This window comes from Podarcis raffonei, chromosome 15 (assembly GCF_027172205.1).
Source record: "Podarcis raffonei isolate rPodRaf1 chromosome 15, rPodRaf1.pri, whole genome shotgun sequence".
Lineage (NCBI taxonomy): Eukaryota > Metazoa > Chordata > Lepidosauria > Squamata > Lacertidae > Podarcis > Podarcis raffonei.
In genome coordinates, this window is record NC_070616.1 from 24,786,277 (window position 1) to 24,813,932 (window position 27,656).

The 27,656-nt window shown below is 47.2% G+C and overlaps 2 protein-coding genes across 5 annotated transcripts in view; both read right to left on the reverse strand.

Annotated features, from left to right (window-relative positions):
- Positions 1–6,950, reverse strand: part of ABCG4 (ATP binding cassette subfamily G member 4) — a 39,813-nt gene extending 32,863 nt beyond the window's left edge. For 2 of the 3 annotated variants that reach the window (XM_053366835.1, XM_053366836.1), the window contains exons 1-2: positions 6,154–6,950; positions 1,277–1,515 (exon numbers count right to left, since the gene is read on the reverse strand). In XM_053366835.1, the coding sequence (XP_053222810.1) occupies positions 1,277–1,505 (229 nt within the window). In that variant the 5' untranslated portion in view covers positions 1,506–1,515; positions 6,154–6,950. The remainder of the gene's footprint in view (positions 1–1,276; positions 1,516–6,153) is intronic. The other variant, XM_053366834.1, reaches the window with a different exon arrangement.
- A 14,330-nt stretch (positions 6,951–21,280) lies between these two features.
- LOC128402668 (complement receptor type 1-like) lies at positions 21,281–27,656 on the reverse strand. Of its 2 annotated transcripts, XM_053366964.1 has the most exons (5): positions 27,464–27,656; positions 24,653–24,820; positions 23,926–24,129; positions 22,720–22,788; positions 21,281–21,605 (listed from the first exon to the last, which is right to left on the reverse strand). In XM_053366964.1, the coding sequence occupies exons 1-4, from the start codon at positions 27,555–27,557 to the stop codon at positions 22,775–22,777; spliced, it is 480 nt and encodes a 159-aa protein (XP_053222939.1). In that variant the 5' UTR covers positions 27,558–27,656; the 3' UTR covers positions 21,281–21,605; positions 22,720–22,774. The 2 variants fall into 2 exon arrangements, with proteins under 2 accessions (XP_053222939.1, XP_053222938.1); XM_053366963.1 differs by lacking the exons at positions 21,281–21,605; positions 22,720–22,788 and having other exon boundaries at positions 23,662–24,129.

Sequence of the window (27,656 nt, forward strand, 5' to 3'; positions counted from 1 at the left end):
CCCTATGATTTGATTTACTTAATAGTAAGTCTCACTGAGTTCAGTGGGATTTATTCCCAAGTTAAATGTGCACAAGATGGCAGCTTTAATTGCCAACAACCTTGTTTACAAAAGCTAATATATCCACTGGCGTTGGCAGGTAGGTGATAGCTAAGGTCTTGTAAGGCTTGCTTGCAAGACCTTAGATTCAAGCTATCAAGCAAATCCATCAAAGTGTCTAAATTCTCTCATCACCTACGTTGCTGTCTCCTTTCCCAGAAAACTGGGCAAGAGACGAGCGGGTTTTACAAGGGAGCATAATGCCTCTAATTGCTGTTGAACCTTCACAAAGATCTTCTTTCTTGAAGGGTTCCAAAAGTGAGCAGCTGTGCTTTTGCCAATTCCCCCCCCCCTTCACCATCCTCAGTTTCTAGTCCCTTCTCTTTCCATTGCACATAAGGAACCATCCCTCGATTTCAGAAGTTCAGGTGAAAGTGCTGATGCTTATGTAGCCAAAAATGGCGCCACCCATGCTCAACTGGTTTAAAGAAAAACCAAGGTTTGAAAAAAAGCAAACCCGCAATAAAACTATAGGGCAGGCATGTCCAAATCCGGCCCACCAATCAGTTTAATCTGGCCCCTGTGGCAGTTTATTCCCTGGGGTAAAATCCTAAACAATCCCCAAACAACCTCAAAAAGGTCAACAACTTTGGTCAGCCCCCACAGCCCTTCACTTCATCAAATCTGGCCCTCTTTGAAAAAAGTTTGGACAGGGAGAAAACCTCAAGGCGGGAACCCCAAAACAGCAGTCTAATGAGGACTTAGCATGCTTGGTGGGCATGCAATGGTGGCTGACTTATGGGGCAGGGGTGGTGGTGGAAGGGAGTGTCCCAACTAATGAGAACACTCCATGCTGCAACATTTTGTTGCAGGTCTTCTTTCCTATATCACTTAAGCAAACACTGACGCCTCCCAGTTCGCATTCAGGAAGAAAGAGAAGACAAGAAATATGTCCTAACTAGCCAGTAAGCAGGCCAGGCTGTTCCTGTGACTCAGAGGCAGATGTAGCTTAGTTTGGTACATTAGTCACAATTCTCCACACGCTTCTTCCCATTATATTCCTGCTTAAGAGGGACGCCAGCACATCACATCTATGCACACACATGCACACGTGTGCATGCGTGTGCATAGATGTTTGCACACGCAGAGCCACGAGGGGCCATGGAAGGAAAGACTTAGAGGAAAAGCAGTGGGCCCCGATTCACACGTGTGCACAAAAGCCAGGAGTGCATCCTACCTCTCTTCCGCCACCAGGAGCCCTCCCGGACGGAATACGACAGGTCGACAAACTCAATGTCCACAGCCGAGCGCTTGGGCAAGTGGGAGAACCGCTGGGCTTCCGTGATGTGGTTCTCCACCTTCTTCAGGTGGGTGGTCAGGAGGGGAGCATCCTGCGAGCCGGAATTGCACACCGTGTCCTCCAGGGCGATGGAGACGCATGCGGGGTCAAGGCTCTTCTCGGCCATCGCCACTGAACTGCAGAAAAAGGGATGGAGGCATCAGGAAGCTGTTGGGCTAGAAGTGTCTCACTTACTCACTCTCTTACGAAATCCAGAACATGAGCCCATAAGAGGGGCCTGGCTGCTGGATCAGGCCAATGGCCCATCTAGTCCAGCATCCTGTTCTCACAGTGGCCACTCAGATGCCCATGGGAAGCCCTGAGTGCAACAGCGCTCTCCCCTAGCCAGCTACAAATATTTCACAGTAACAGCAAGGTAATGAATAAGTCTCTTGTGTTCCCACCTCCTGTTCTTAGATAGATGATCTAACTCTTGACAGCTCTTCATCCCTGGATTCTACATCTACATAAGAAGAATGTAGAAAAGAGGAAACTGAGAGGAGACACGATAGCCACCTTCAAATATCTCACATGGAAGAGGGAGTGAGCTTGTTTTCTCCTGCTCTGGAGGGTAGGACCCAAACTATTGGATTCAAGTTGCAAGAACGGAGATTCTGATTTTTTCTTCAAAGTTGCCCAAGTTAGTGACCATTGCTGCCCCTTGTGGAAGCGACTTCCATAGTTTAAGCGTGGACAAAGGCTTCCTCCTGTCAGTCCAGCGTTCAGCTTCGCTGGATGTTCCCGATATCTTTGTGACCAGAGATGGCGAAGACTGATTGCCTTGCACCCCTGAGCTATGGGCCATCTTTCCTCCCTGCACAGAGAGACACCTGCTTGCTCCTATGGCCTCCCCCGGCCCCCATCCCTTGGAGCACCAGAGGTCTGAAAGCCAGCAGTCACTTACTTCGTGTTTCAATAATGCATAGGCCTCCTGTTATTATTCTTTCTACTGCCTCCTGGGCCCAGCTCCTAGGCTGAGGCAGCAGAACAGAAATGGTCTCCTGCTTCCCATTGTGTCCCCAATTCCCCCCCTGACCCTGCCTCCAGGTATCATAATCTCCTCTCTGCCAACTAGGGAAAAGAACAAGAGGAGAGCGTCGGCCATTTTTTTTGCAGAGAAATAACCAAGAGGGTATGCTGTGACCTACCAAAGGTCCCAAGGAAGTCCATAGCTCCCCCTTATCGCTTTGAAAACATCTTGCCCACGACACAGAGGCAGGGCTTCTCCTAAATCAGGGTGGAAAACCTGAGACCCGAATGCAGCTATCCAGGCCTTTTTGCCTGGCCCTTGGAGTATTCTCCTTTTCCCAGGCACAGCCCATCTTGACCTGACTTCACAGAACCCAGATAACAAACTGGCAAAGGGCAGGGCAAAAACTAGACAGCAGGCATTAAAAATATTCCAGTGATTCCATACCCTCCAACATTTCTCTGATGAAAATAGGGATGTCCCATTCCATACTGATAATTTTTACTATATTTATACCCCACACATCTTACTGGGTTGCGCCAGCTACTCTGGGCAGCTTCCAACATATATAAAAACATAATGAAACATTAAACATTTTAAAAAAAACTTCCCTATACAGGACTGCAGTCAGATAACTCCATACCCTCCAAAATTTATCCAATGAAAATAGGAACATCCTACCATACCCTCTAACATTTCTCCAGTGAAAAGAGGGACATCCTAAGGGAAAGTGGGACATTCCAGGATCAAATCAGAAACCGGGATGACTTTTCTAAATCAGGGACGTCCCTGGAAAATAGGGACACTTGGAGAGTGTGCGATGCAAAGCTTGGGGAAACCTTCTTCTTGTGGGCTTCTCCCAAGTGGAAGAGTAATGGAGCAGTCCATTCTTCCTCTGGCAGCCTGCATGAAATACCATGTGTTCACCTACATGCAATTTCTGGTCGCCTGTGGTGACCAAGTGAGCTGTTAGATATAAGGCTGGCATAAGGTGAAGAGCACAGCGATCATTCGTATTAGAAGCGGAGTGTTACAAAGGTGCACCTATTTTTTATTCTTCAAAATTGATATACCGCTTAACCGGGGGCGGGGCGGGGAATCTATAAGTGGTTTACAGAAAACGGCATAAAATATTCATTAAAACAGACTTTAAAGCAGCAAACACAATAAAATGATCAATATATAGATTAAAATCGACATTAGCAAAATAAACAAACATAGGTAATAGTTACATGTCTGGGTAGGCTTGCCTAAACCAAAAAGGGTTTTAGCAGGTGTCAAAATCAATGAACAAAGGCACTTGCCTAATATCAATCGGCAGGGAGTTCCAAAGAACTGGTGCTGCCACATTAAAGTACTGATTTGATGTTGGTTGGCATCTGAGAACCACTGAGTGGAGGAGCCCCAGTCAACGCCCAGCTGCACAAGAGCAATTTGAATGTGCGAATGGACCCAGGTGCCTGAAAAATTATTCCATTGCCGGGCTGTTGTGCAAGCGTCTGCAAGCGTATGACCAAAAGGCTCCCCAGCCTTCGCCCTTCGTTCCCACCACCCTTTCTGTTCCCTCCAGCACCCGAGAGAGATTTTGTAGATAAAGAAGAGACAAAACCAGCCTCAAACTGTTGAACAATTCCCATAGATTGCAGCCACAGCAGAAAATCTAGCCTAGCCTGCGCCAACAGCCAGCCTCCATCCTTGCTATGAATTGAATGCAGCGATGGCCACTCAAATCCAGGGGCAAAGCAAGAAAGAAAAGGTGCCACAATGGAAGAAGCTGTAGCGCAGGAACAGGGTGCACTGTGCAGCGGAGAAGGTGTGCAGGCAAGGCAGGGTAGGGTGGTACAGTCAGCTCTTACCATCAGCTCTCAAGGCAAAGCATCAAAAATGCTTGGCTGCAGGTAGACAGGCCACAAGAACTGGCCTCCTCTCCCTGTTCTGGAAGCTTGGATTTTGAAACGGACCCTACGGGGTAAACCTGGACAGGTATCTGGGGAAGTGTGTACCCGTGGGTGGGCAGAAGAATGCCGGTGGGACCCTCCTCTTCCCCCTCCCCTCCCCTCTGGGCTCAGCCCACTCTGCTCCCTTGCAATTCTTTAACCCACATTTCTGATCACTGCGGTTTCCTGTGCAATACAGAGGCACAGAGAAGTAAGCAGCCTCCTTTTTTGGGCTGTGCTGGCACCTGTCCTTGACATCAGAAGCACCACAAGGCGCTGTCTATTTCTCCCAGTGTCCTTTTCCTTCCCTCCCCCACCAATAAATAAATAAAACATAATCAAGATCTACCCCCGCCCCCGGCCTCAACACAAAAGCACCCATACCACAAACACACATTTTTCTTAGTCTAAATGTTCCTTAGAGGAGGGCGGAAATGCCACTGAAAGGGGGTGAGAGGTGTGGGTTGGTCTCCTAAAGACCCTCTCTCCCCACAGGTTTCAAACCACATGTGATCATGTTTCAGGGATTTCTTTTATTTCTGGTTAAGCCAGCAAATGGTGTTAAGATGCACTGCTTATTTGCAATCTGATCTCGGATCTATTCAAGAACAGGCCTTTTCCTGTAAATCTTGCCTGCTCTTTACTGAAAACTCATCAATTTCCCCACCCTGTGGAATCTCAAAACAGTGCCCCTAGAGGAGGGGCAGCTGTGGATTTTGGACACCTCTTCCGAATTTTTCCTCTGCATTTGAGATATTTAACAAGTGAAGCCTGGCTCTTTGCATGTTTCCTGGGAAGACAAGTTCCACCAAGATCAGTGGGGACTTCCAAAAACATGCAAATGATCCGGTAGCAATAATATTTAGATAATCCAAATGTTGAAATCTCTGAAATACCCCCTCCATTTGGATGAAGTGGTAGTTGGGAGTTGCAAGCCTCATTCCTCTAGTCAAATTTTCTTTTTAATGGCTTCTAGTTGAGGCAATTATTTGAAAACAAAACAAATGAAGTTCTGAAGGCATTTTTAGGGCATCAGAATTGCTTGTCCTGGGTCTGGGTGGGATATTTTATATGTGCTAATAAATAATACTAATAATAATAATAACCCTTTTAAACCAGCATAATGCAGCCATCATAATCACACATTTCCACCATCCCTCCCCACAATCTTCCAAAACTACAGGATGGGAAGCTGATGTTTGTGTGTGTTAGAGAGAGAGAGAAAGAAATTCTGGCAAATTAAAACACACTCCCACCCCTGAAGCTCATCTCAGTCTTTCATGATGCTACCAGAATGAATTCCCTTTCCAGAACTGAGAATTCCACCCTCATTCTCTTCTCTCCACCTGTCTCCCCAAATTTGCTGCATCCCAAAAGAGCATCCTGCAGAGAGGGCAACTCTTAGACCAACTCAGACCATAAATCCTCTCCCCCCTGCCCCGCCCCCCACATCAAACACACAAGGACCTTCTAATAGGAATGCCAAAAAGTTTGCTGCACTAGAGATGGGGGGGTGGCGGGGGGGGAGCAGTCTCTCCACCTGCGCTATCCAGGAAGGACAGGCAGGCTGGTCCTCGATTTCACCTAGATTTCAAAATTTATTATTATTATTAATCTTCCCCCCCTAAAACACCCTTCTTCCTTGCCCCACACCCCCCCTATAAGTGAGGGGGAGGGCTTCTAGTGACCCCCCCAGTGCCACTGATCTCAGTGCCACACCAACATCAGCCTCAGTTCAAGCAATGCATGGGGGGGGGACGGACACCCCCAATAATAAAAGGGCTCGATTTTCAGCAGGGAAGAGGGAGGGGAGGGTGTCAAAAAATGCTGCCTACTTCATCCCCCCCAATACCTTAGTTCAGACTCACCTCGCTCTCTTCTCTTCCTTTTTATTGCTGGCTCAGCTCCCTCGCGTCTGGATGTGATGGACAGCAGGCTCCCCTTTTCTGCTGGGGTGCTCGGGGCTTTTGGGTCCTGCCTGCCGCCACCCCCCAAGCTGCAGACATGTGGGGTGGGTGGGTGGGTGCTGGCGTCTTCTTCTTCTTCTTCTCTCTTCCCCCCTCCCTCTTCTCTTTGCAGCAGCAGCGGTTTTTCCCCCTCCTTTTGTAGACAAAAGGGAAAGGATGCTGAGGGATGGACGGAGGTCCTGGGCTCTCCTCTCTCTCTCTCTTCCCAAAGGATGCTCTGCTGCGATGGGCTGGGCAGGGCAAGGACCAGCCCGGCTGCCAAGAAGTGACTGCAGAGCAGACCGAGAGAGGGCAGCTCTCAGCTCCTGCAGCCGTTCTTCTCCATCCTCTCAGAGGAAGGTGGTGGTGGGGCTTGGGCTGGGGGGGGGGAGACGCCAGCAAGCCAGCCAGCCCCCCCTGCTCCCCACTTCTCCTCAGCCAAGCAGCAGCCCCCTAGCAGCCCCCCTGCCCTGGCTGGTGGTGGGGAAAGCTCCTCTCTGCTCCATCAGCCCGACGCCTTGGCTCCTCCGTCTCTCCAGGTTCATCCCCTCCTTGCTGAATGTCACAAGCACCAGCTAGCAGGGCGGGCCGGAGGTGGGGGGGGGGAGAGGGAGGGATTGCTGGGCCGGGCTTTCCAGGCAGGTTTCTGCTTTCCCAGCCAGCATAACAGCTTCCCTTAAAGGGACCAGCCGGCTGTGCTCTTAAAAGTGGAGGGCTGGTGGAGGAAGAGGAGGAGGAGGAAGGAAAAAAGCATCATGCCAAGAACTGCAGCCCGGCAGGCCCCCGGGACACGCTTCCTCCTCGAGGGGGCGCTCCTGCCGCCCCCACAAAAACCCCAGCAAGCTCCTAGTCCTCTGCAGAGAGGGCTAGAACGTTTCCCCTGGCCTCCACTTTTAAAATAAGATAACAGCTTTTTTTTTTTTAGCTTGTCATTGATTTAAATTATTTTCTGAATGTTTTTAACAGGTGGTTGGGGAAACCCAGCCAGATGGGTGGTATAAATAATAAAATTAATATTGTTGTTGTTATTATTCTTACTGATGGTTATATTGTTATACTGGTGATTATATTGTTGGATGGCGTCTTGTGTTTCTCCCCCGGCAACTCCTGCAGCCAAGCTGATATCAAGTGTATTGCTTTCCTTTCCTTTGGACCACATCCGTCTTATCGTCTTATCATCTTGGTCATACATACTGCCCAGGCTTGCCCCGGAAAGGTCAACTTTGATGCTGCTAATGCTGCAAAAACAATGCAGGAGCGAGTTACCAGTCTCTGCAGCCACAGCAGCCGCTGTGATTCTCCAAAAGTTTGACTTCATTGTCTTAAGAAAGAGAGAGGAGGATGCCCATTCTTTTTGTAAACTGCTTTGAGATTTGGGTCTTTTTTTTTTCTTTTTCAAGACTCAGTATATACATTTTGTGAAATTAAATGAAATAAATGTTATATTATTTCTTACCCTCCCTTCACCATGAGGCGCCAGTGTGGATTAGAACCATTTAAAAATAAAATAAAATACAATATTAAAAACAGCAGTCAGCCCTAAAAGCTCCTAAAAGCAAGAAAAAAACTCTCCAGTTGGCTGCAGTGATAGGGAGAATGTGGTTGGAATCCCAGCAGCCCTTGCAGCTAGCATGGCCAAGGGGGTGCTGGGAGTTGTAGTCCCACAACATTCTAGAGGAGGCATGTCCAAAGTCTGGCTCCTATTGCTGAAAGCAGGTAACCAGCAGGAAATGCTTCAGCTCAGCCTTTGCACTGTTGACTGAACACCCCCTGCTGTGTAGATAATGGAGAAAGCTCGTAAATTGTATCCCTTCTGGCATCCTGGCCAACTCTATCGTAAACCCTGGTGCACCAGAAGCCCAGAATAGCAGCAAATAAAATCCACTCATACAGTACGTCAGCAACTGATAAGACTTGTCAACCAGTTCTTCCAAAGTCTTCCTAAATTATAAAGCTCCAAAAGACAGCAGGTCTGGAAAGACCGAGGCATACAATGGGCACCACCAGTGAAAAGGCCCTGCTCCGTGTAGCTCCTGCCCTGTCATTTGATAGGGTGCCCACCTGCCCTCCTTCCTGACATGGAAGTTCCCAACAGCTGTTAATCAAGCAAGCAAGCACGCACACAGGTCACCTTTCTCACAGTCAGGTTGCCTATGTCCTGGCCAGGCCTGCACCCAATCTTGTTTTTGTACGATCTTGTTTGTCCTCAGTAACCAAAATTATATTATCAACATATGCAAGCAAAAAAGTTGTTTTCCTTCATTTGCAAGGAATCATACAAAACAAAGTGGCACTAATAAAGAAAAGTTCCAGGGTGGCAACAGAAGGCAAACCAAAAATGCTTTTGCAGTTCATCAAAACTGTCCAGGAATATCAAGTTATAGGAAAACTGGTGCTATTAACAGTAATCCTTCTTGCTGGTTAATTGGTTCGGCAACTTCCATGCATATGATGTGTGACGCTAATTATTTCCCCCAAGAGTTAAATGATAACTAATCAGAGGCAGCTACAGTTGCAAATGGCAACAAAATATCTGTGAAAGGAAGAGGAGCAGGTTTGCTCAGGTGTGTTGCAGGTAGAAATACTGTTTGTAATGAAGTGAGAGCAGTAGTTTACTTGCTCGAATCAACAAATAAGAAAGTTTTGAGAATTTAAATTCTAGATTAAAATTTATTACTTAATTGAGAAGGGGATGGTAACAAAAACACTGGGGCCTAATTTGAATAGTAGCGTGTCTGGTATCTGGTGGGCAGACTCTCGTTAGGAGAGCTATGAGATTCAGGTGAGGGTCAGATGCCCTGCCAATCCTAGCAGGTATATAACAGGAAGACCTGGCCTGCCCAGCATTATAAAAAGCTCAACAACTTTGGGGCAAAATCCTAAAAAAGGCTCAACAACTTCAATCCTAAAAAACTTCATCAAATCTAGCCCTCTTTGAAAAAAGTTTGGACACCAGTGTTCTGGAGGAAGGCTGAACCATATGGGCCTTCAGTCAGATCCAATAAGGCAGGTATAAGGAACCCTCCAGATGTTGCTGGACTACAGTTCCCATCAGCCTTTGCAGTCAGCATGGCCAGTGCTTAGAGATGATGAGAACTGGACGCCAACATCTGGAGGGGTCACAGGCCTCCTGTACCTGAACCTTAGGGGACACCACAAAACCACTGAAACAGGAGGAAGTGCATCAGAGCATGCACAGAGTTTGCCAAGCAACCACACATTTTGAATTAGAAGGGGCTTCTAAGCATTCATAGAAAAGTGGCCATTTCCTTCTACTAGTCTGCAGACTTGATCTTCAATGCATTTCCGTCTTAAGGGTGGGAGAAATGTCTGCACTGGATTTCTGCCTCTTCCTAGGGGTGGGTGGTGGGTGGGGGAAAGAAGCCCTTGCTAACACGTTATCAGGACTTCCCCCTTCTTCAAACCAAGTCTTCCTAAGGCAAAGATAAAGGGACCCCTGACCATTAGGTTCAGTCGTGGCCGACTCTGGGGTTGCAGCGCTCATCTCGCTTTATTGGCCAAAGGAGCCGGCGTACAGCTTCCTGGTCATGTGGCCAGCATGACTAAGCCGCTTCTGGTGAACCAGAGCAGTGCACGGAAACGCCGTTTACCTTCCCGCCAGAGCGGTACCTATTAATTTACTTGCACTTTTGATGTGCTTTCGAACTGCTAGGTTGGCAGGAGCAGGGACCGAGCAACGGGAGCTCACCCCGTCGTGGGGATTCGAACCACTGACCTTCTGATCAGCAAGTCCTAGGCACTGTGGTTTAACCCACAGCACCACCTGCATCCCGCAAGTCTTCCTAAACCAGCCTTAAACTGAGGTGTCACTTCACATTGTTTTTTTAGCTTCAAGTGAACAGTTGTGACTTCTCTCAAACACACGCTTCTCATGGGACTGACAGCATCTCTCCAGGGTTTCAGTCAGGAGCCTCTTCAAAGCCCTACCTGGCGATGCCAAGAGTTGAACCTGCGGCCTTCTGCATGCAACGCAGATGCTCCCCCACTGACCTATGGCCCTTCCCTTAAGTTTGTTCCTATGGGCAGGTGGCTGGGCCACCTGTCATTTCCTGACTCCACCTGCAGCTCTATGAGTTTCTCATCTTAATGGAGTGTTTCCACACAGGGCCATTATGCTAGGAGCATAAAAGACCCAATGCACAAATTTGCATCACATTTCCACTTGCTAATTTACATAGTAACTGAGCAAATTAAGACAATGCATTTTGGAGGTCTAACTGTAACTGCGCTTTCCAGAATATCTAGTGCTTACAATTTCCCCCGTAAGTTTTATTTTTAATGGGGTGGCAAATTTAAGCTGCACAGTTAAAGCTGGTTTGGCGTTCCTGCTTAACAAATCCACTCGCACCTCGCACCCCAAATTCAACTTTTTGCAAGAAGGAAGATGACAGGAAAATGCCCTGGGAAACATGGGATACAGTTACAGTGGTATCTCAGGTTAAGTACTTTATTCGTTCCGGAGGTCCGTATTTAACCTGAAACTGTTCTTAACTTGAAGCATCACTTTAGCTAATGGGGCCTCCTGCTGCCACTGCACCGCCAGAGCACAATTTCTGTTCTCATCCTGAAGCAAAGTTCTTAACTCGAGGTACTATTTCTGGGTTAGCGGAGTCTGTAACTTGAAGCGTATGTAACCTGAAGCGTATGTAACCTGAGGTACCACTGTACTTGATGCAACATCATCTAACTTTCTCAAAAACAAATCAGTGGTGGTGGACTTTGGGGGCTCAGATTTTGGCAGGGCCCTGTGTGACACCAAAGTTCACCATCCCCCTGCCCCTCGCCTTCCAGTCTACATCACAGCTGAGATGTCCTCCTGCGGCACCACTGCTCCGCGCCCCCTAAATCCACCTCTGAAATCAGGATGAATGCTCAATAATTAGCTGGCGGTCGCCTAACCCCCTTTGCAGACTTGCTCAACAAACAGGTCGCTTGAAAGCAACCTTAGTGTTCACTCCCAAATAGTCATGTTTCCCTTACTCCCGTTTTACAGAACATCTGCATGATGCAAATTGTTGTCCTCCTGTTTTCTCAGGCTGCAGACGATATGACTTTGGGGAGAATCAGGAGTGCTACCTGTGCAGGTGAAGTTTGCCTTAGCGCAACTTTCCCACCTTTCTGAAGAGGAATGGCTTTGAATGTATGCAGTGACATATTATGAATGTTAATCCACCACAACACCTTCAGGACTATATTACCATGCTGGTCACAGCCATTTCCACTGCATGTTTGCTCTTCTTTTAATTTTCACTTTCTCGTGTGATACTTTTGCAATAGTCTTTAACAGGGCATCCCTGAAGGGGTGAAATCAAAGGGCAGCAGCGGGAGGTGGGGGGAGAGAGCCAGTGTGGTGTAGTGGTTAAGAGCGGTAGTCATGTAATCTGGGTAACTGGGTTCGCGTCTCCGCTCCTCCACATGCAGCTGCTGGGTGACCTTGGGCCAGTCACACTTCTTTGAAGTCTCTCAGCCCCACTCACCTCACAGAGTGTTTGTTGTGGGGGAGGAAGGGAAAGGAGATTGTTAGCCGCTTTGAGACTCCTGAAGGGGAGTGAAAGGCGGGATATCAAATCCAAACTCTTCTTCTTCTTCTTCTAGTCCAGCCCCCTGCAATGCAAGGCAGGAATGTGCACCTGTGCCATACGGGGATCGAACCTGCAAGCTTGGTGTCATCAGCACCACGCTCTAACCAACTGAGCTGTGGGGAGTGTGTCCTTTTGTTCCATCTTTTGGTGTAAACTTAAGATGGGGAGACGGAAGCAGAAGTGAGAGTTCCACATGCGTGTCTATTTTCTGGGTGAAGCTAATTGTTTCTGTTGCATTGCTGTATTTTGGATCTGCTAGTAGTTATTATGGGTCCCCATATGTTAGTTGTTCCAGCTTCTATTTATGTTTAGGAGGAAATCTTATCTAAGTGTTATCTGCACTGCACTAAAATGTGGATTCCCCTCCCCCCCACGTTCTTTGTATTTGGCATTTATTTGTGGTATTTTTAAGATGCTGTGAACCGCTTAGAGGTTTTCTTTGGAATATGGAACAGTCTATGACTTACTTAAGGAAGCAAATATAATTTTAGAGCAGATAAAAAAAATGACTGCCACCTCAGTCTTTCTAATCAACATCTTCGTTTTATTTTGCTTTATGCCTTCTTCTTTTTAACACTGAAGGGATTCTCCATTTTCTGCACCTGTCCCTGGTTTGGAACTCCTTCCCCAAAGGCCGCTCTCACGGGACTCAGCTACGTTAGGAAAAAAACCCCCAGCACTTTGAATGTATTCTAAACATGCAACACCAGATGGCGCTGGAGAGCAAAGAAAATTTCTTTGCGATTTCCCTTAGCGCTTTCCCCCTGTTTCGTTTTAACGTTTTAATTTCTGACTTATTTATAGCGGGGGTTTCCCCCTGTGCGTAGATCCACTCCGTGAGCTGCAATTCTCAGAGCGGTTTAACAACAGATCCTCTTTCCAGGGAACTCTGGGAACCGTAGCTCTGTGAGGGGTATAGGGGCCTTCTCACAACTCTCTGTACCCTTAACAAACTACAAGCCCCAGGAGTCTTAGGGGAAAGCTATGACTGTTTAAAGTGGTATGTATGGTGCAAATGTGGTCTAACTCTATATGTTAAGGACGTTACTTGAGGAGGAGAATCCGAGGTCTGGTTTTCCTCCATGGGCAGAATGCCGCCATCCCCTTGTGAGTCATCTGCTTCACCCAACATCACCACCTTGCCTGGAAGACAAAAGGCATATGGAAAAATGAGTGGCATTAATTTATCACCATCTGCTGCCAATCTTTCCCTGTGCCATGAAAAAAAAAACAAAAAACAGGTGGGGGGAGGTTGGGAGGAAACTGAGTGACGTGAGCGTAGAGATTGGGTGAGTAAACTTGGAAACACATAAAGAGAAGCAAAGATCTCACACTGAGTCAGACCTCCAGTCCCTCAGGTTCAGGATCGGCTCCTCTGACTGACGTCATCCCTGACTGACATCATCAGCATCAGGATACCAGCCATGGCTACCCCCAAAGATTCCCAGGAGCTGTAGTTTGTTAAGGGCACTTAGAGTTGTGAATAGGCCCCCTATTCCTCTCACAGAGCTACCATTCTCGGAACGGTTTAACAACCAATCAAAGGGTACTCTGGGAATGGTAGTTCTGTGTGGGAATAGGGGGCATCCTACCAGCACCCTGAACTGCAGTTCCCAGAATGCTTTGGGGAAGCCATGCCTATTTAAAGCAGCAGCATAGAGTTGGAATGGATCCCATGGATCATCTCTTCTCGTTCAACCCCCTGCAATGCAGGAATATTGTCAGGATGCTGTCAGAAGCTCCTGGCTGGTTGTCCAGGAAAGTATAAGGACAAGGGAAAGTTTCTTACAGTCCTTTTTTATTTCAGACTTTACAGAGAGAGGCTATAGAACCCAGCTTCTTGGATAATGGTGTTGTCCCGAGTTAATCTCCACCTCCCGTCTCTCTCACCTCCTCGTTTGTCACTTCTACCGGTGCTGCTATGTGCCCTTTGAGCTCTTCACTCTCCTACTTTTAAGGCTCGCCGGGTTCTGGGAGATGGAGGGTCTGGAATGCTTTCTAACGACAACGTATCAGCCAGGTGTTGTTCTGGCTCTCCCATGATTTCCCAACTTCCCCCCTCATCTGCCTCTGAGCTGTGACTTCCCTCAAACCCCTGTTGTAAATCTATACTGTCTTCCTCTTTCTTCTCCCTGGAAGGGTCAGGATGGGGAGGCGATCTCCACCATTCCTCCTCTGCCCAGTCCTTGAGAAATATGCACCCATACGGGGATCAAATCTGTGACTTTTGTGTTATCAGCACCATGCTCTAACCAACTGAGCTAATCGGCCATCATAGTGCTTTATGTGGCCTAGAATGAGTTGGCTCTGCTTGTCATTCGCTGTCTCTTGTCTGTCATTAACTCTGCAGTGGCAGACTTTGGGCTCTCAAATTGTTTTTGCACCCCTCCCCACCCCACCTCTTGTACTCCATTCTACAGCATTCTGCGGAGCGGCACCCAGTGTGATGGCACCCATTGCGCTACCTTAAAACCACCTCTGAACTTTGGCTCCACCTACTGTCAGTTTCCTGCCTTCCAGCCCAATAATCCCAAAGAACACCAGCCACCACTGGCCTCAGAGAGAGAAGGGTCTTTGCCACACCCCATGGGCTGATTTTTCTACTTTACGGGTGGGAAACCTTTGACCCTCCAGATATGAGATGTTGCTCAGACCAGCCCAAGCCAGCAATCAGGACTGATGGGAGTCGTGGTCCAACAATATCTGGAGGGCCATAGATTTCTTATTGCCACTGTTCTGGCGGGAATTGCCAGGGATTGCAACTTCCTGCCTGTGAAGAAGGCATTCTGAGCAGCAGGGAAAGGAAAGCCAGCCCTAGAATGGTGCTTGACAAGGGACATAAATAATAATAATAATAATAATAATAATAATAATAATAATAATAATAATAATGTATTATTTATACCCCGCCCATCTGGCTGGGCTTCCCCAGCCACTCTGGGTGGCTTCCAACAAAATATTTAAATACAGTAATGCATCAAACATTAGAAGCTTCCCTAATCAGGGCTGCCTTCAGATGTCTTCTAAAAGTCTGGTAGTTGTTGTTCTCTTTGACATATGGTGGGAGGGTGTTCCACAGGGTGGGTGCCACTACTGAGAAGGCCTCTGCCTGGTTCCCTGTAACTTGGCTTCTCGCAGTGAGGGAACCGCCAGAAGGCCCTCAGCGCTGGATCTCAGTGTCCAGGCAGAATGATGGAGGTGGAGACGCTCCTTCAGGTATACTGGACCGAGGCCGTTTAGGGCTTTAAAGGTCAGCACCAACACCTTGAATCTAGAAAACTTGCCCATTTTCGAAACACTCTTAGCCCCGTTCTCTGCCACAAGGCAATTTCCATCTTAGCTTGAATGCGCCCTCTTGTGGCAAGAGCAAAGATTTGACAAGCTACAGGTACTGGCAATCTGGAACTCACAGCAGCTGTCTCCAGACTGCCCGTATTTTGCAGAGAAAATTCAGTCACATAACAGAACTGTAAGGTTTGTGCAGTACAAACGGATTGAAAGCACTCTGTCGCCCCGGTGCAACAAAGTCACTTTAAAAAAAAGAACCAGACTTTTTTTGCAGTTGAAAAGTGTGAGATAAACCATTTATTTACTGGAAAACGTAGAACCTTCCTGCAAACAAATCAGGATGAATACAGGCTGAATGTGCGATAATGACTGGGCATCATCTAACCTCCACCTAAGGTGCACCTGGTGGGACGTGGGTGGCGCTGTGGGTTAAACCACAGAGCCTAGGACTTGCTGATCAGAAGGTCGGCGGTTCCAATCCCCGCGACGGGGTGAGCTCCTGTTACCCGTTCCCTGCTCCTGCCAATGTAGCAGTTCGAAAGCACATCAAAGTGCAAGTAGATAAATAGGTACCACTCCGGCGGGAAGGTAAACAGTGTTTCCGTGCGTTGCTCTGGTTTGCCAGAAGCAGCTTAGTATGCTGGCCACATGACCCGGAAGCTGTACGCCGGCTCCCTCGGCCAATAAAGCGAGATGAGCGCCACAACCCCAGAGTCGGTCACGACTGGACCTAATGGTCAGGGGTCCCTTTACCTTTACCTTTAAGGTGCACCTGCAAACAAATCAGGATGCGTGTTCCAGAAATAGGTCGCCTGCAGGAGCCCGTAGATGCATTTTTACAAATCTAACCCTGTTGGGATTGGGCTCTCCATGCCCTCTTTCTGGCCAGCACTGTTTCGGATGCAATTCAGTACAGTATGTCTTTAACATGCAGCAACTGTACAAACTGGGGCAGGTTGTGGACAAGTTCCTTCTGGGGTCTTTGAAAAGGTGACCCCTCCCCCATGGCACCATAGCATTAGACATGCTTTGCAGCGGCAGCATACAAGCATCGTTTCAGTCCCCTCCCCCCTTCATATCTTCTTTACTTCCCTCCACTCTGTTCCTTTTGGTTATATCCCCCCCCCACCCCCATAAAGGCAGGAACACTGTTTCCTCTTCCTGTTCAAAAGCCAGCACAAAATCCTCCCAGGAATCTTCATGAAAACTCCCCCTTCGGGAGCCAAGCTACTGCTGGAGTAAGCATTGAATGTCCAAGAGAGAGAGAGAGAGAGAGGGAGGCCATGGGGAGTTTGCTTATTGCCAGCTTTGTCCCTGGTGGTTTATTCACAGGGGAGAATCCAGTGGGTAATTAATATTGCTTCTTGCGTGAAAACAAAGTACAGTGCAGTGGTACCTTAGGTTACATATGCTTCAGGTTACATACGCTTCAGGTTACAGACTCCATTAACCCAGAAATATTACCTCAGGTTAAGAACTTTGCTTCAGGATGAGAACAGAAATCGTGCTCCAGCGGCACGGTGGCAGCAGGAGGCCCCATTAGCTAAAGTGGTGCTTCAGGTTAAGAACATTTTCAGGTTAAGAACAGACCTCTGGAACGAATTAAGTACTTAACCCGAGGTACCACTGTAGTTCAAATGTAAGCTTCTTTTTTTTCACTTTCCCCATTACTCTTCCTAAGTTTAACCGCAAAAACAGAGGAAGGAGGTGGGTGACTTGCTTATTTTGTTATTATTATTTATTATTTGTTATCATTTGGAGGTACCGCTCAGCTTTGGAATCTGCGCTGCATAAACCTTCAAAGCACATCTGAAGCACACACTCTCCCTTGGGGAATTCTGGGCACTGTAGTTTACCCCTCACAGAGTTAAAATCCCCAGCAAGCTTGAGGAAACTACAGGGCCCAGAATTCTTTGAGGTGGGGAAGGTATAGCATTGACATAGCCCTAATGTGAGGCCTGCCCTACAATTAGGCAGAGCAGGGATGGGGAGCGTTTCTCATCCTGAGGAATGCATTCCCTCATGGGCAACTTTCTGGGGGATGTGCACCAATGGTGGATGGGGCCAAAGATATTTGTTTAAGCTCTCTACAATTTTTAGTAGGGGCAGCAGATCTGGCCACCAACGAATGCATCCCCTGCTGCCACAGTAGCAGCAACAGTTATGGTCCACTCCTTGGAGGCTGGATCTGCCATATCTTTTCACATCTGGCCCCCAGTGGTGCCTCTACAGCTGCCTCTACGTCTCCTCTCCCACCCTTGTTCCTTGACACCACCCTTCTGTATTCTACATAGGACAGACAGGTTGTCTCTCTCTACATGCACAAACACACACACAGAGGCGGATTAAATGGACACAAATCTGGCATCCGAAATGGGAATTTCAAAAATCCATTGGGAGATTTCAGCTTCTCCAGATACTCTTGTCACTGACTTTACATACCCTCCAACACAATCTTCCATTGGGTTACTGTTTAGGGGCATTTTATTGCTGTTATTTATATTACTTTTTTTTGTATCTTTATTTTTAGATCCTATTGTGATTTATGTGGCAATTATTCCATTTGGCTGTGTACTTTTTGATGCGTTTCATCTATTGTTTGTGACTACTTTTGTTATATTTGTAATTATGGTTTTTTTCATGTTGTAAGCCGCCTGGAGTGTTTTGTTAACTATGCAAAGGTGGCCTACAAATAAAATGATATACCGCATTTTTCGTCCCATAGGGTGCACCGGCCCATAGGAGGCACCTAGTTTTTTGGGGGGAAATAAGGGGAAAAAATTATTTTCCCCCCAGGTGCGGGGCTGGGGCGGGGGAAGCCCGAGCTTCCCCCGACCCCAGCCCCCAGAACAGGCAGCTCTCCGCAAGCGGTGGGAGAGCTGCACGGAGCCCAAAGCCTGGGGGGCGCTGAGCTCAGCGGCCCCCAGGCTTCTGGGTCCAGGCAGCTCTCCGCAAAGTGGTGGGAGAGCTGCGCGACTTTGTGCAGCTCTCCCACGGCTTGCGGATAGCTTCCTGAAGCCTGGAGAGCGAGAGGGGTCGGTGCGCACTGACCCCTCTCGCTCTCCAGGCTTCAGTGAAAGCCTGCATTCGCCCCATAGGACGCACACACATTTCCCCTTCATTTTTGGAGGGGGAAAAGTGCGTCCTATAGGGCGAAAAATACGGTATGTATGTAATCAAAGCCAGCTGCCTACTTTTAGGACCTGGGCTGGGGCACTGCTGGGTAAGTTTAAAAGATTCAAATCTGCATATATCAATTTCTATGGATAGATGCAAAATTTAGAATTTAAGTGTCAAAAGCCACAAGCCTACTAATTTCTCATCCAGATCATCCCAGATAAATTCTTCAGTTAATTTTCACTCCTCCTGAATCACTCCAAATCAGTTCCTCTTTGATTCATTAACCCCTAATTAATTTCCCAGTGGATCCCATTCCAAATCAATTAAATCCCCCTTCAATTACTGCCCGTTCATTAACACACACATCCCGGGTCTAAAGAAAATCTTAACATTAAATTCTTCTCCAAAATTGAAATGCTACCCAGTGGCATAGATCTCCCCACTCAATCTGATTTCTGCCAAATCCATTAGCCACCCAGAAAGACCTGGGGGGCACTTTGGGAAATGTAGGTGTGGGCAGAGATAACCCTGGATCAGTACAATGGTACCTCGGGTTAAGTACTTAATTTGTTCCAGGGGCCTCCTGCTGCTGCTGTGCTGCCGGAGCACAATTTCTGTTCTCATCCTGAAGCAAAGTTCTTAACCTGAAGCACTATTTCTGGGTTAGCGGAGTCTGTAACCTGAAGCGTATGTAACCCAAGGTACCACAGTAGTAGCATGCAGTGGAGGATTCCCAGGTCATGGGGCTGTGTTTTCTCGGAAGGGTTAAGGTCCTCCAACTCGAGGTGTCCACCTACCCCTTAGCTGCTCCACAAAATTCCTCACCCACCTAAGGCCCTTTGCCTTACGACCTGGTCAGTCTGCAGCACATCCCACCAAGAAGTCTGTTTAGGGAAGGAAGGCATGTCTGCAGCATTGGGGGCGAGTAGAGAGGTGAAGAGAAAATGCAGTTTGAGGAAGCTGCCTGCCTTTGCATTCTCAGCCTGTCCTTGGTGCGTCTCTCTGGGCCTCCGCTCTCTCCTGGAGGGAAGGGAAGCTCTGGGCAGCACTGCTGCACTGAGAACATTTGCATTGAAAACCCAGCGTTTTCCCCCTCTTTCATCCTCTGCTTTTATCCTCTCTCTCTCTCCCGGTTAACCTTGGAAGGAGGATCTGCTCCCATCCTCCCCAGATCCCTCTTGTCACCAGCCAGACTGCAGGCAGCTGGCGGCAGGGAGAAAAGGCTTCATCATACAATGCAGAACGCATAGAAGGAGAAGGGAGATTTTCCACATTGCAGGGCTTTGTTTTCTTTTTGCCAGGGACACTTTGAGATGCTAAAGCAAGCTGAGAAGTTTATCAAGTCTTTTTAATGAAGAAGGTGAGACCTATGCACTCAACTGCAATTAAGGCAGCTTCTCAAATTTGGGGAAATACTAAATTACTGTCAGAGGTGAATGCACAAACTTTTAAGGTAGGAAAGTCTGAGGTGCAAGGTTTGAGGAAAATACAAGGGAGAGGAAGATTGGTCTATAACAGGCTTCCTTGACCTTGGCTCTCCAGATGTTTCAAGACTACAATTCCCATCATCTCTGACCACTGGTCCTGTCGGCTGGGGATCATAGGCCAAAAACATCTGGAAGGCCGAGGTTGAGGAAACCCGGTCTATAACAAAAATGATACCTCATGTGAACTGATATGGGAGGCCTATGACTTGGCCCAAGATAAAAAAATGATACCCTGTGTGAACTGATCTGAAAGCTTTGATGGAGATGAAACAGGAAGGGCGAGTAAAGGGTGTGAGAGGCTGCCATATGTGGTGGCAATGTAAAATTATTAAGGAAGCCTGGGCGGTGATATATAAAGATTTGAAGAAAATGTTGAAAATCACTTTGGTTAATAAAATTGAAGCACTGATCCCGGAAGGTACAGAACTTAATGGATTTACCATGCATTGATATCTTAAGGATGTAAAATGAGAATCTGAAATTCTAATGAGGCATCTGATCAAGGCCTGTATTTTAAAATGAGCTTAAAGATTTGCAAATGTATCATGCCAGGCAGAAAACCAGCTGGCTAAGGACTTTGGCAGTTGTTTATCCTCCTGGACAAGGGCCCCCCTGATTTATAGTAGTAGCAGGAGACAGGTTTCTCAAGGTTGTAAAAGGGAAATACAGGCTGGGAGCAAAGGTTACACTGACCCTACATATTACAGAATACAATCAAGCTGCAAAAACACTAATTAAGAGTTGGTAAATAGTAAGATCTCTGTTTAGATAAAACTTAATACCACGAGCCATCTGTTTTAGCCATTTGTTTTGGAATGCAGGGGCAACAGGGGCAAAAGGTGATCTGGTAATTAAGGTGCCTTGTCGAGGCAAATGTAAGATATATGGCTACTTGTCTGCCATTTATGGATAGAGGGAAATATAGCTCTTTGTCTCCCATAAAAGATAATAGGAAATGGGTGTATCTTTTATGATTGGTTCTAGCAAACAGCCAATAGGAATTTCAACCAGGCTGATTGGACAGAGGCAGCCAAAGGAGGAGCAAGGGGGCTGGGCTGAGGGAATATAAGTGCTGGCCATCAGGGCTGGAGGGCAGGCAGAGCTTTGGTAACCATATACCACTGTGCCTATCATTTATTTGTCTGACAAATAAATTATTATTTTAATTTCTCTATTGCTGCGTTGAATATTTCATTCCAGCTAAGCATTAACTACAAGCAGGGTGCTACAGTAAAACAGAAATACACACACACACACACACACACAAACACACACATATACATATATACAGGGACACATCTTCTGGGGCCGAGCTCGCATGTGCTTTTGGGTGCCGTGCTCTCTTGTGAGATTGCAGCCCTGAAAAAAAGTGTGACTTTCAGGGCTGCGCTCTTGCACATTTTGGAGCACTGTGCTCTTGCACGAGAGCACAGGGCCCCTCCATGGGATGTCCCATTTTAATCAGGACATTTGAGGGGTCTGTCCCTGCCTTCCGCTCCACCAGTATCAAAGAACACCAGCGCTCCAAGATCTCAGAGTGAGGTTCTCTCTCAGCACTGCTACCAGGTGGTATTGAACCGGCCTTGCCAGGGATCAATTCTGGAGACTTCTGCATGTCAAGCAGGTTTCCTGCCACCAACCTGTGTGTCTTGACAACTAACGATGCCAGTCCTCTGGGAACCTCCCCACCCTAAAAGAACATGGCTGCTTACAGGGAGAGTCAGAACGCATGCGTTCTTTGCAACAGGTTTATTTGCACACAATTAAAAAATGTCGAGTCGCCATTCCAGAAACTGGTTAGGAAGAGGAGATGAATCCAGCGGGGATTATTTCATCAGTGAGCCACATTCCCCAGAAAACAAGGGCTGCTTAAGACCTGCTGAAATCAATAGAAAAGATTATCCATTGGTGTATGAAGGAAACCTTAGCTAATTAGACAACTTAACACGAATGCATTCATCAGTCATATATGCATACAAATGAATTAGTCATTTTGAATAAATAAGAGATTTTCAATGGTGCTTGTGTAGCAGGGATGGAGAATCTGGGTAAACCTGTGTCCTGATTTACAGCCTTTTATGTGGAGACACCCTCTGTTTCAGGAGTGGGGAACCTGTAGCCCCCAAGATATTGCTGGACTACAGCTGCCATCAACCCTAGCAAGCCCGGTCTATGGTGGGTGATGCTGGGAGTTGTAGTTCAGCAACCTCTGGGAGGCCACAGGTTCCCCGTACCTGCTCTGTTTGAAGGGCTCTCTGGTCCAAGTTGGGTTTAAAAGACAAAGAACAGCTGGGAAATAGACCAGGCAGGGGCCCATCAATAGTTGCATTGAACAGGCACACAGGTAGCATCATTGCAATCTCTTTCATCATAGTGGGGAAGACTGTATCTCTTACTTCAAATTATGGTAACTTTTTTCAACGTTTTGATTTTTTTTTTACATATAAATAAGCATGTGCAAATTTAATTTGTTTGTTTGTTGCATTTATAACCGACCTTTCCCCCTAATAGTTCTCCCATTCCTCATTTGATCCCCACAACAACCCATGATGCAGTTGGGCTGAGAGGTAGTGACTGGCCCAAGATCACCCAGTGAGCTTCATGGCTGAGTGGGAAATCGAACCCTGGTCTCCCAGGTCCTAGTCCAGCAGCCTAACCACTGCACCACCACTGGCTCTCTATTTTAGGGGATGCGCAAGCAGCCACCATATGGGGAACCTGTGGCCCTGCAAGTGTCACTGGACTCCAGCTCCCATCATTCCCCACCACTGGCCACGCCAGTTGCAAGGCCTGTTGGGAGTTTGAGTCCAACAGCACAGAGAGGGCCAAGGGCGTCTCCCCCCTCCCCCCACCTTGCAGCAGGTACCATCTTCGATGAGGTCTTCCCTCCTGTGTGAGGCGAATGACTTGCTAAGGCAAGTTAAATAGATTAAATAAGTTAAATAGATTAAATGTCACAGCTCTAGGTGTGAAGGGTGCCTGAAACTTACATAAAAGTCAGGTGTTGCAGCGTGCAGAGCAGCCCCTCCACAGGGGTTGGGTTTTTTATCCTGAGGAAGCTGTGGAAGAGAAGAAATTGGGTGGTAGCCTTCAGGTTCTCACCAGTACAACTACTGGGGACCCCCTGTGGTAAATACCAGGGCCCCTATCTACTCCACAAGCTCATATCGGCTTTGTATCACTTTCCCCCCAAAGGATGCTAGGAAAGCATACTTTGCTGAGGAGACTCTTCCGAGAGAGATTCCTATTGCCCTCCTAGAACTTCAGCTCCCAGGATTCCTTGGAAAGCCTGTGTGATGGTTAAGAACATCTGGGGCTGGCCAAGATATTTGGCAGCCTGAGGTTAAAAAAAAGGACAAGATGGCAGCCCTTGGACTCCATGCTACAAAGCCAACTAGACTGATTAGCTGAATCTTACTTCAGCACTGCTCAATATTTTTTACCTCACCTTGAGGAAACAAGGCTATCTTAAGGGGCGCAGAACAGGCCACATACCAGAGACAGCTGTTCCCTATCCTTATCCCCCACCTGAGGGAGGTGCTTGACTCTGTCTAATGGTAAGGCCAGAAACTGAGAATATCCTAAGTAAAGGTAAAGGACCCCTGGATGGTTAAGTCCAGTCAAAGGCAACTATGGGGTTGTGGCACTCATTTCGCTTCAGGCTGAGGGAGCCAGCGTTTATCCAAAGACAGCTTTCCAAGTCGTGGCCAGCATGACTAAACTGCTTCTGGTGCAACGGAACACTGTGATGTAAGCCAGAATGCACAGAAATGCCATTTACATTCCCGTCACAGTGGTACCTATTTATCTACCTACACTGGCGTGCTTTCAAACTGCTAGGTTGGCAGGAGGTGACAGAGCAATGGGAGCTCACTCCGTTGTGGGTATTTGAACCGCCAACCTTCCAATCGGCAAGCCCAAGAGGCTCAGTGGTTCAAACCATAGCACCACCTGCGTTTTACCTCTAATATCCTAAGTACCCTGGCAGGATCAGAGCAAAGTTTCATCTAACCCAGCATCCTGCTTTCCACACCAGCCAATCAGATGCCATCATCCCCTCCAAAATTTCTCCGATGAAAACAGGGACATCCTAAGGAAAAGCAAGACATTCTGGGATGAAATCAGAAACCGGGACGGCTTCTGTAAATCCAGGAGTGTCCCTCGAAAATAGGGACACTCGGAGGGTGTGTACTCACCGCAGGGGACGTAGCAATCGCACTCACAAAAGTCACAGCGAGAGAACCATCGGGTCCAGCCAGATTGCTTAGTGACGCAGGAGGAGATCTTGATGCAGCCATGATTGAGAAAGGCCCCTGGGTACACCTTATGGGGACAGGTGGAGGAGCAGCTCCCATCGATGTCTCGCTCATTTATGTCAATCCGACCCCGGAGGCAGATCCCTTCGCAGAAAGACACAAAGCAATAAAAGCAGGCATGACGCCAGAATGACTCGTTCAAGAATATGCAGAAATGGCGAAACTTACCAGAAAAATAAGAAATCAAGATAACAAACTTTTTAATAGAAGAATGGAAATGGTTTATTGAATATTTACAAATAAACTGTAAACAGATAAGAACATTGGCAGGATTATTGTAATAACCTCCAGTATATATTTACAGTGTATATCTATAGTAGATAATTAAATGAGCAAGTTAAATGAATTTGGATATGCAGAAGATATTTAAAATAAATTTAAGGAACAGCAAAAAGAGGGGGAAGGAAGTCAAATTTTGAAATGTTATATTGATTGTAAAACTAAGTAAATGCATAAACATGAAAAGTATAAATAAAAACTTTTTTTAAAAGAGAGAAAGATTGGCAATGGTGCCTATCTGAGAGGTGCCGGAACTGAGTTGCAGCAAGTTCCCACTGAAAAAAAAAAGCTCTGGATACATGCATGGAAGGCACACAATTATACTTACTGAGGCAAGTAGGTTTGGGGGTCCAGCGGCCACTCGATTGGCAGGCGCTAGCAGGATCCCCCACCAGCAGGTACCCAGGCCGGCAGCTGTAGCGCACCACCGACCCGACCCACCAGTCGTTCCCATAGACCACCGAATTGAACTCTGTTTCTGGTCGTCCGCAGTTCACTATGAAAGAAATAAGACACACTCAGGGACCCTCCAGGTGGTTGCTTTGTGGCAACTGTGTTCCGCAACATGCCATTGACGAAATAATTGTGCTTTAGCAGTGGGTTTATAATGGACCGTCTGCACGCCATTCTGCTTGACTGGCCGTTCAGCTATGTTTTCTCCTTTCGCCTTTGAGAGGGACACTTTTGCACAGCAGTGTAATGCTGGCAGGACGGTTGGAGGATGGATGGTGGCTAACAGATTGAGGTTGAATCCTGACAAGACAGAAGTACTGTTTTGGGGGAACAGGGGGCAGGCTGGTGTGGAGGACTCCCTGGTCCTGAATGGGGTAACTGTGCCCCTGAAGGACCAGGTGCACAGCCTGGGGGTCATTTTGGATTCATAGCTGTCCATGGAGGCACAGCTCAAATCCGTGTCCAGGGCAGCGGTTTATCAGCTCCATCTGGTACGCAGGCTTAGACCCTACCTGCCCACAGACTGTCTCGCCAGAGTGGTGCATGCTCTAGTTATCTCTCACTTGGACTACTGCAATGCGCTCTATATGGGGCTACCTTTGAAGGTGACCCAGAAACTACAACTAATCCAGAATGCGGCAGCTAGACTGGTGACTGGGAGCGGCCACCGAGACCATATAACACCAGTCTTGAAAGACCTACACTGGCTTCCAGTAGGTTTCCGAGCACAATTCAAAGTGTTGGTGCTGACCTTTAAACCCTAAACGGCCTCGGTCCAGTATATCTGAAGGAGCGTCTCCACCACCATCGTTCTGCTCGGACACTGAGGTCCAGCACCAAGGGCCTTCTGGCGGTTCCCTCGCTGCGAGAAGCCAAGTTACAGGGAACCAGGCAGAGGGCCTTCTCAGCAGTGGCACCCGCCCTGTGGAATGCCGTCCCACCAGATGTCAAAGAGAAAAATAACTACCAAACTTTTAGAAGACATCTGAAGGCAGCCCTATTTAGGGAAGCTTTTAATGTTTAATAGGTTATTGTATTTTAGTGTTCTGTTGGAAGCCACCCAGAGTGGCTGGGGAAACCCAGCCAGATGGGTGGGGTATAAATAATGAATTATTATTATTATTATTATAGGACAAAATCAAAACAAACGCAGAACGTCTGCGGTCGAAAAAGTTGTAGGATTTAGCAGGAAGTTACGGGACATGCACTGGTTGGAAATGAGGTGGTATGCCTGGCCCAAAACTTTTCCAGGTATATCCAGTATTGAAGATTAAGTGTAACTCCCCAGATGCCATCATGAGAACAAATGCAGAAAAAAATGTGATTTTGTTGGTTTCTGGTGCAGAAACTCTTACATAATCCTCAGAGTCTGAATTTCAGTTGGCCTCATTCCATTTTCAGTTCATGTTCCCCCCAAGGGAACCCCTCAACCCCAAACATTGGGCCCTGCTTCCAATCCCAGGCCAGCATGCTGCTGGAGTATTGTCCCACTGGATCAGAGCAAAGGTCCACCTGGTCTAGCATTCTGCTCCCAACCAAGGCCAACCAGACGTCTCTGGGAGCTTCATCCACCAGTATATCAAGGTAGACTATCCAGTCACACGGAAGTTCTGTTTAACTAGGATGACAGCCTGCCTGATCAGCCTCTCCTCCACCGTGAACCTGAGTAATCCTTTAAAAAAAGAGAAGTTTAATCCTCTTTAAATCCTCCACATTGCCCCTTTCCCCTCCCAGTTACTACTATACGATTAGCTAAACGCTTTACAATCTCCATTCTGTTTTGCCCTCATTAGCAACACAATCATTTCCAAGAGCGGTGATGACATGTGATTGCAGGAGCTGTGTGTGCTAAATTATTAATGTTTTTTTTTCTAAAATAAAAATCCTAAAAAAATCACAACCCCATATTCCTCATCAGCTACAAATGATATTGCTACATTTTTTGGGGTTTTTTTTTGGGGGGGGGGAGTTAGTTGCATCCAGTAATGCCGTGGCCAATTCAGAAGTACAGGGTCCCTTCATGACTCACAAACTCTCCAAAATTATTGTATAATCTTATAATTATACAATAATCTTATACAACAACTAGGGATGCAATGCAACAATCAGTTCAGATCTCCGATGTGTTGCCTTTCAGCTAGATTTCTAGGCACCAACGTGGGCATATGAATTCGATTGCTCCAACATTTTATTTTAAAGTGACTTAAAATTTTTGTTTTCCATGATGTTCCATTGCAGACCATTCTCTTTTCAGCACTTGGGTGTTCCTAAATGTGTGTTCCCCCTGCCCCCACTTCCCCCAAACTTGCAGAAAATATGGAGGGCGACCCCCTAAATATTTTATCGGGGGGACAAAAAGACCAGGGCCCCATAGAGCTTTGGAACATACAGAACTCCTCCTCAGTGTTCTTCCCAAGTGCCTTCTCCAGACTGACCCTAGGAGCCAATCCTCAATGGCTGACTCACCTCCCTTCACTCTGATTGGTTCCAATCAGCATCAAGGATGAGAAGAATTATTCTCAGTGGCTAAACCCCCCCCCTCCCCTTTCAGGATATTGGCGACAGGGACCCTGTGGCAGAATTAGTAATGGCCTTTGACCTCTCATGACCCCAGACCACTACAGCGCCAGTTGCAGCTTGCAGCATAATTGGGATTTGAATCTACGTAGTCTGGATTTGCACATACCCCGGCAAAATGATTTGTACCCCAACCAGCAGCAGCTTCCATTCCCACACGTGCTTTTCTTCAGTTCTTTGTGCTTTCCTTTACAGCCCCCCATGCAGATGGGGGCAGTTCCAGACCAGTAAGTGTCCGAGTTTTCTGGAAAAAGAATTTTTTTTAAAAAAAACCAACAACAACCCAAAGTGTAATAATTTGT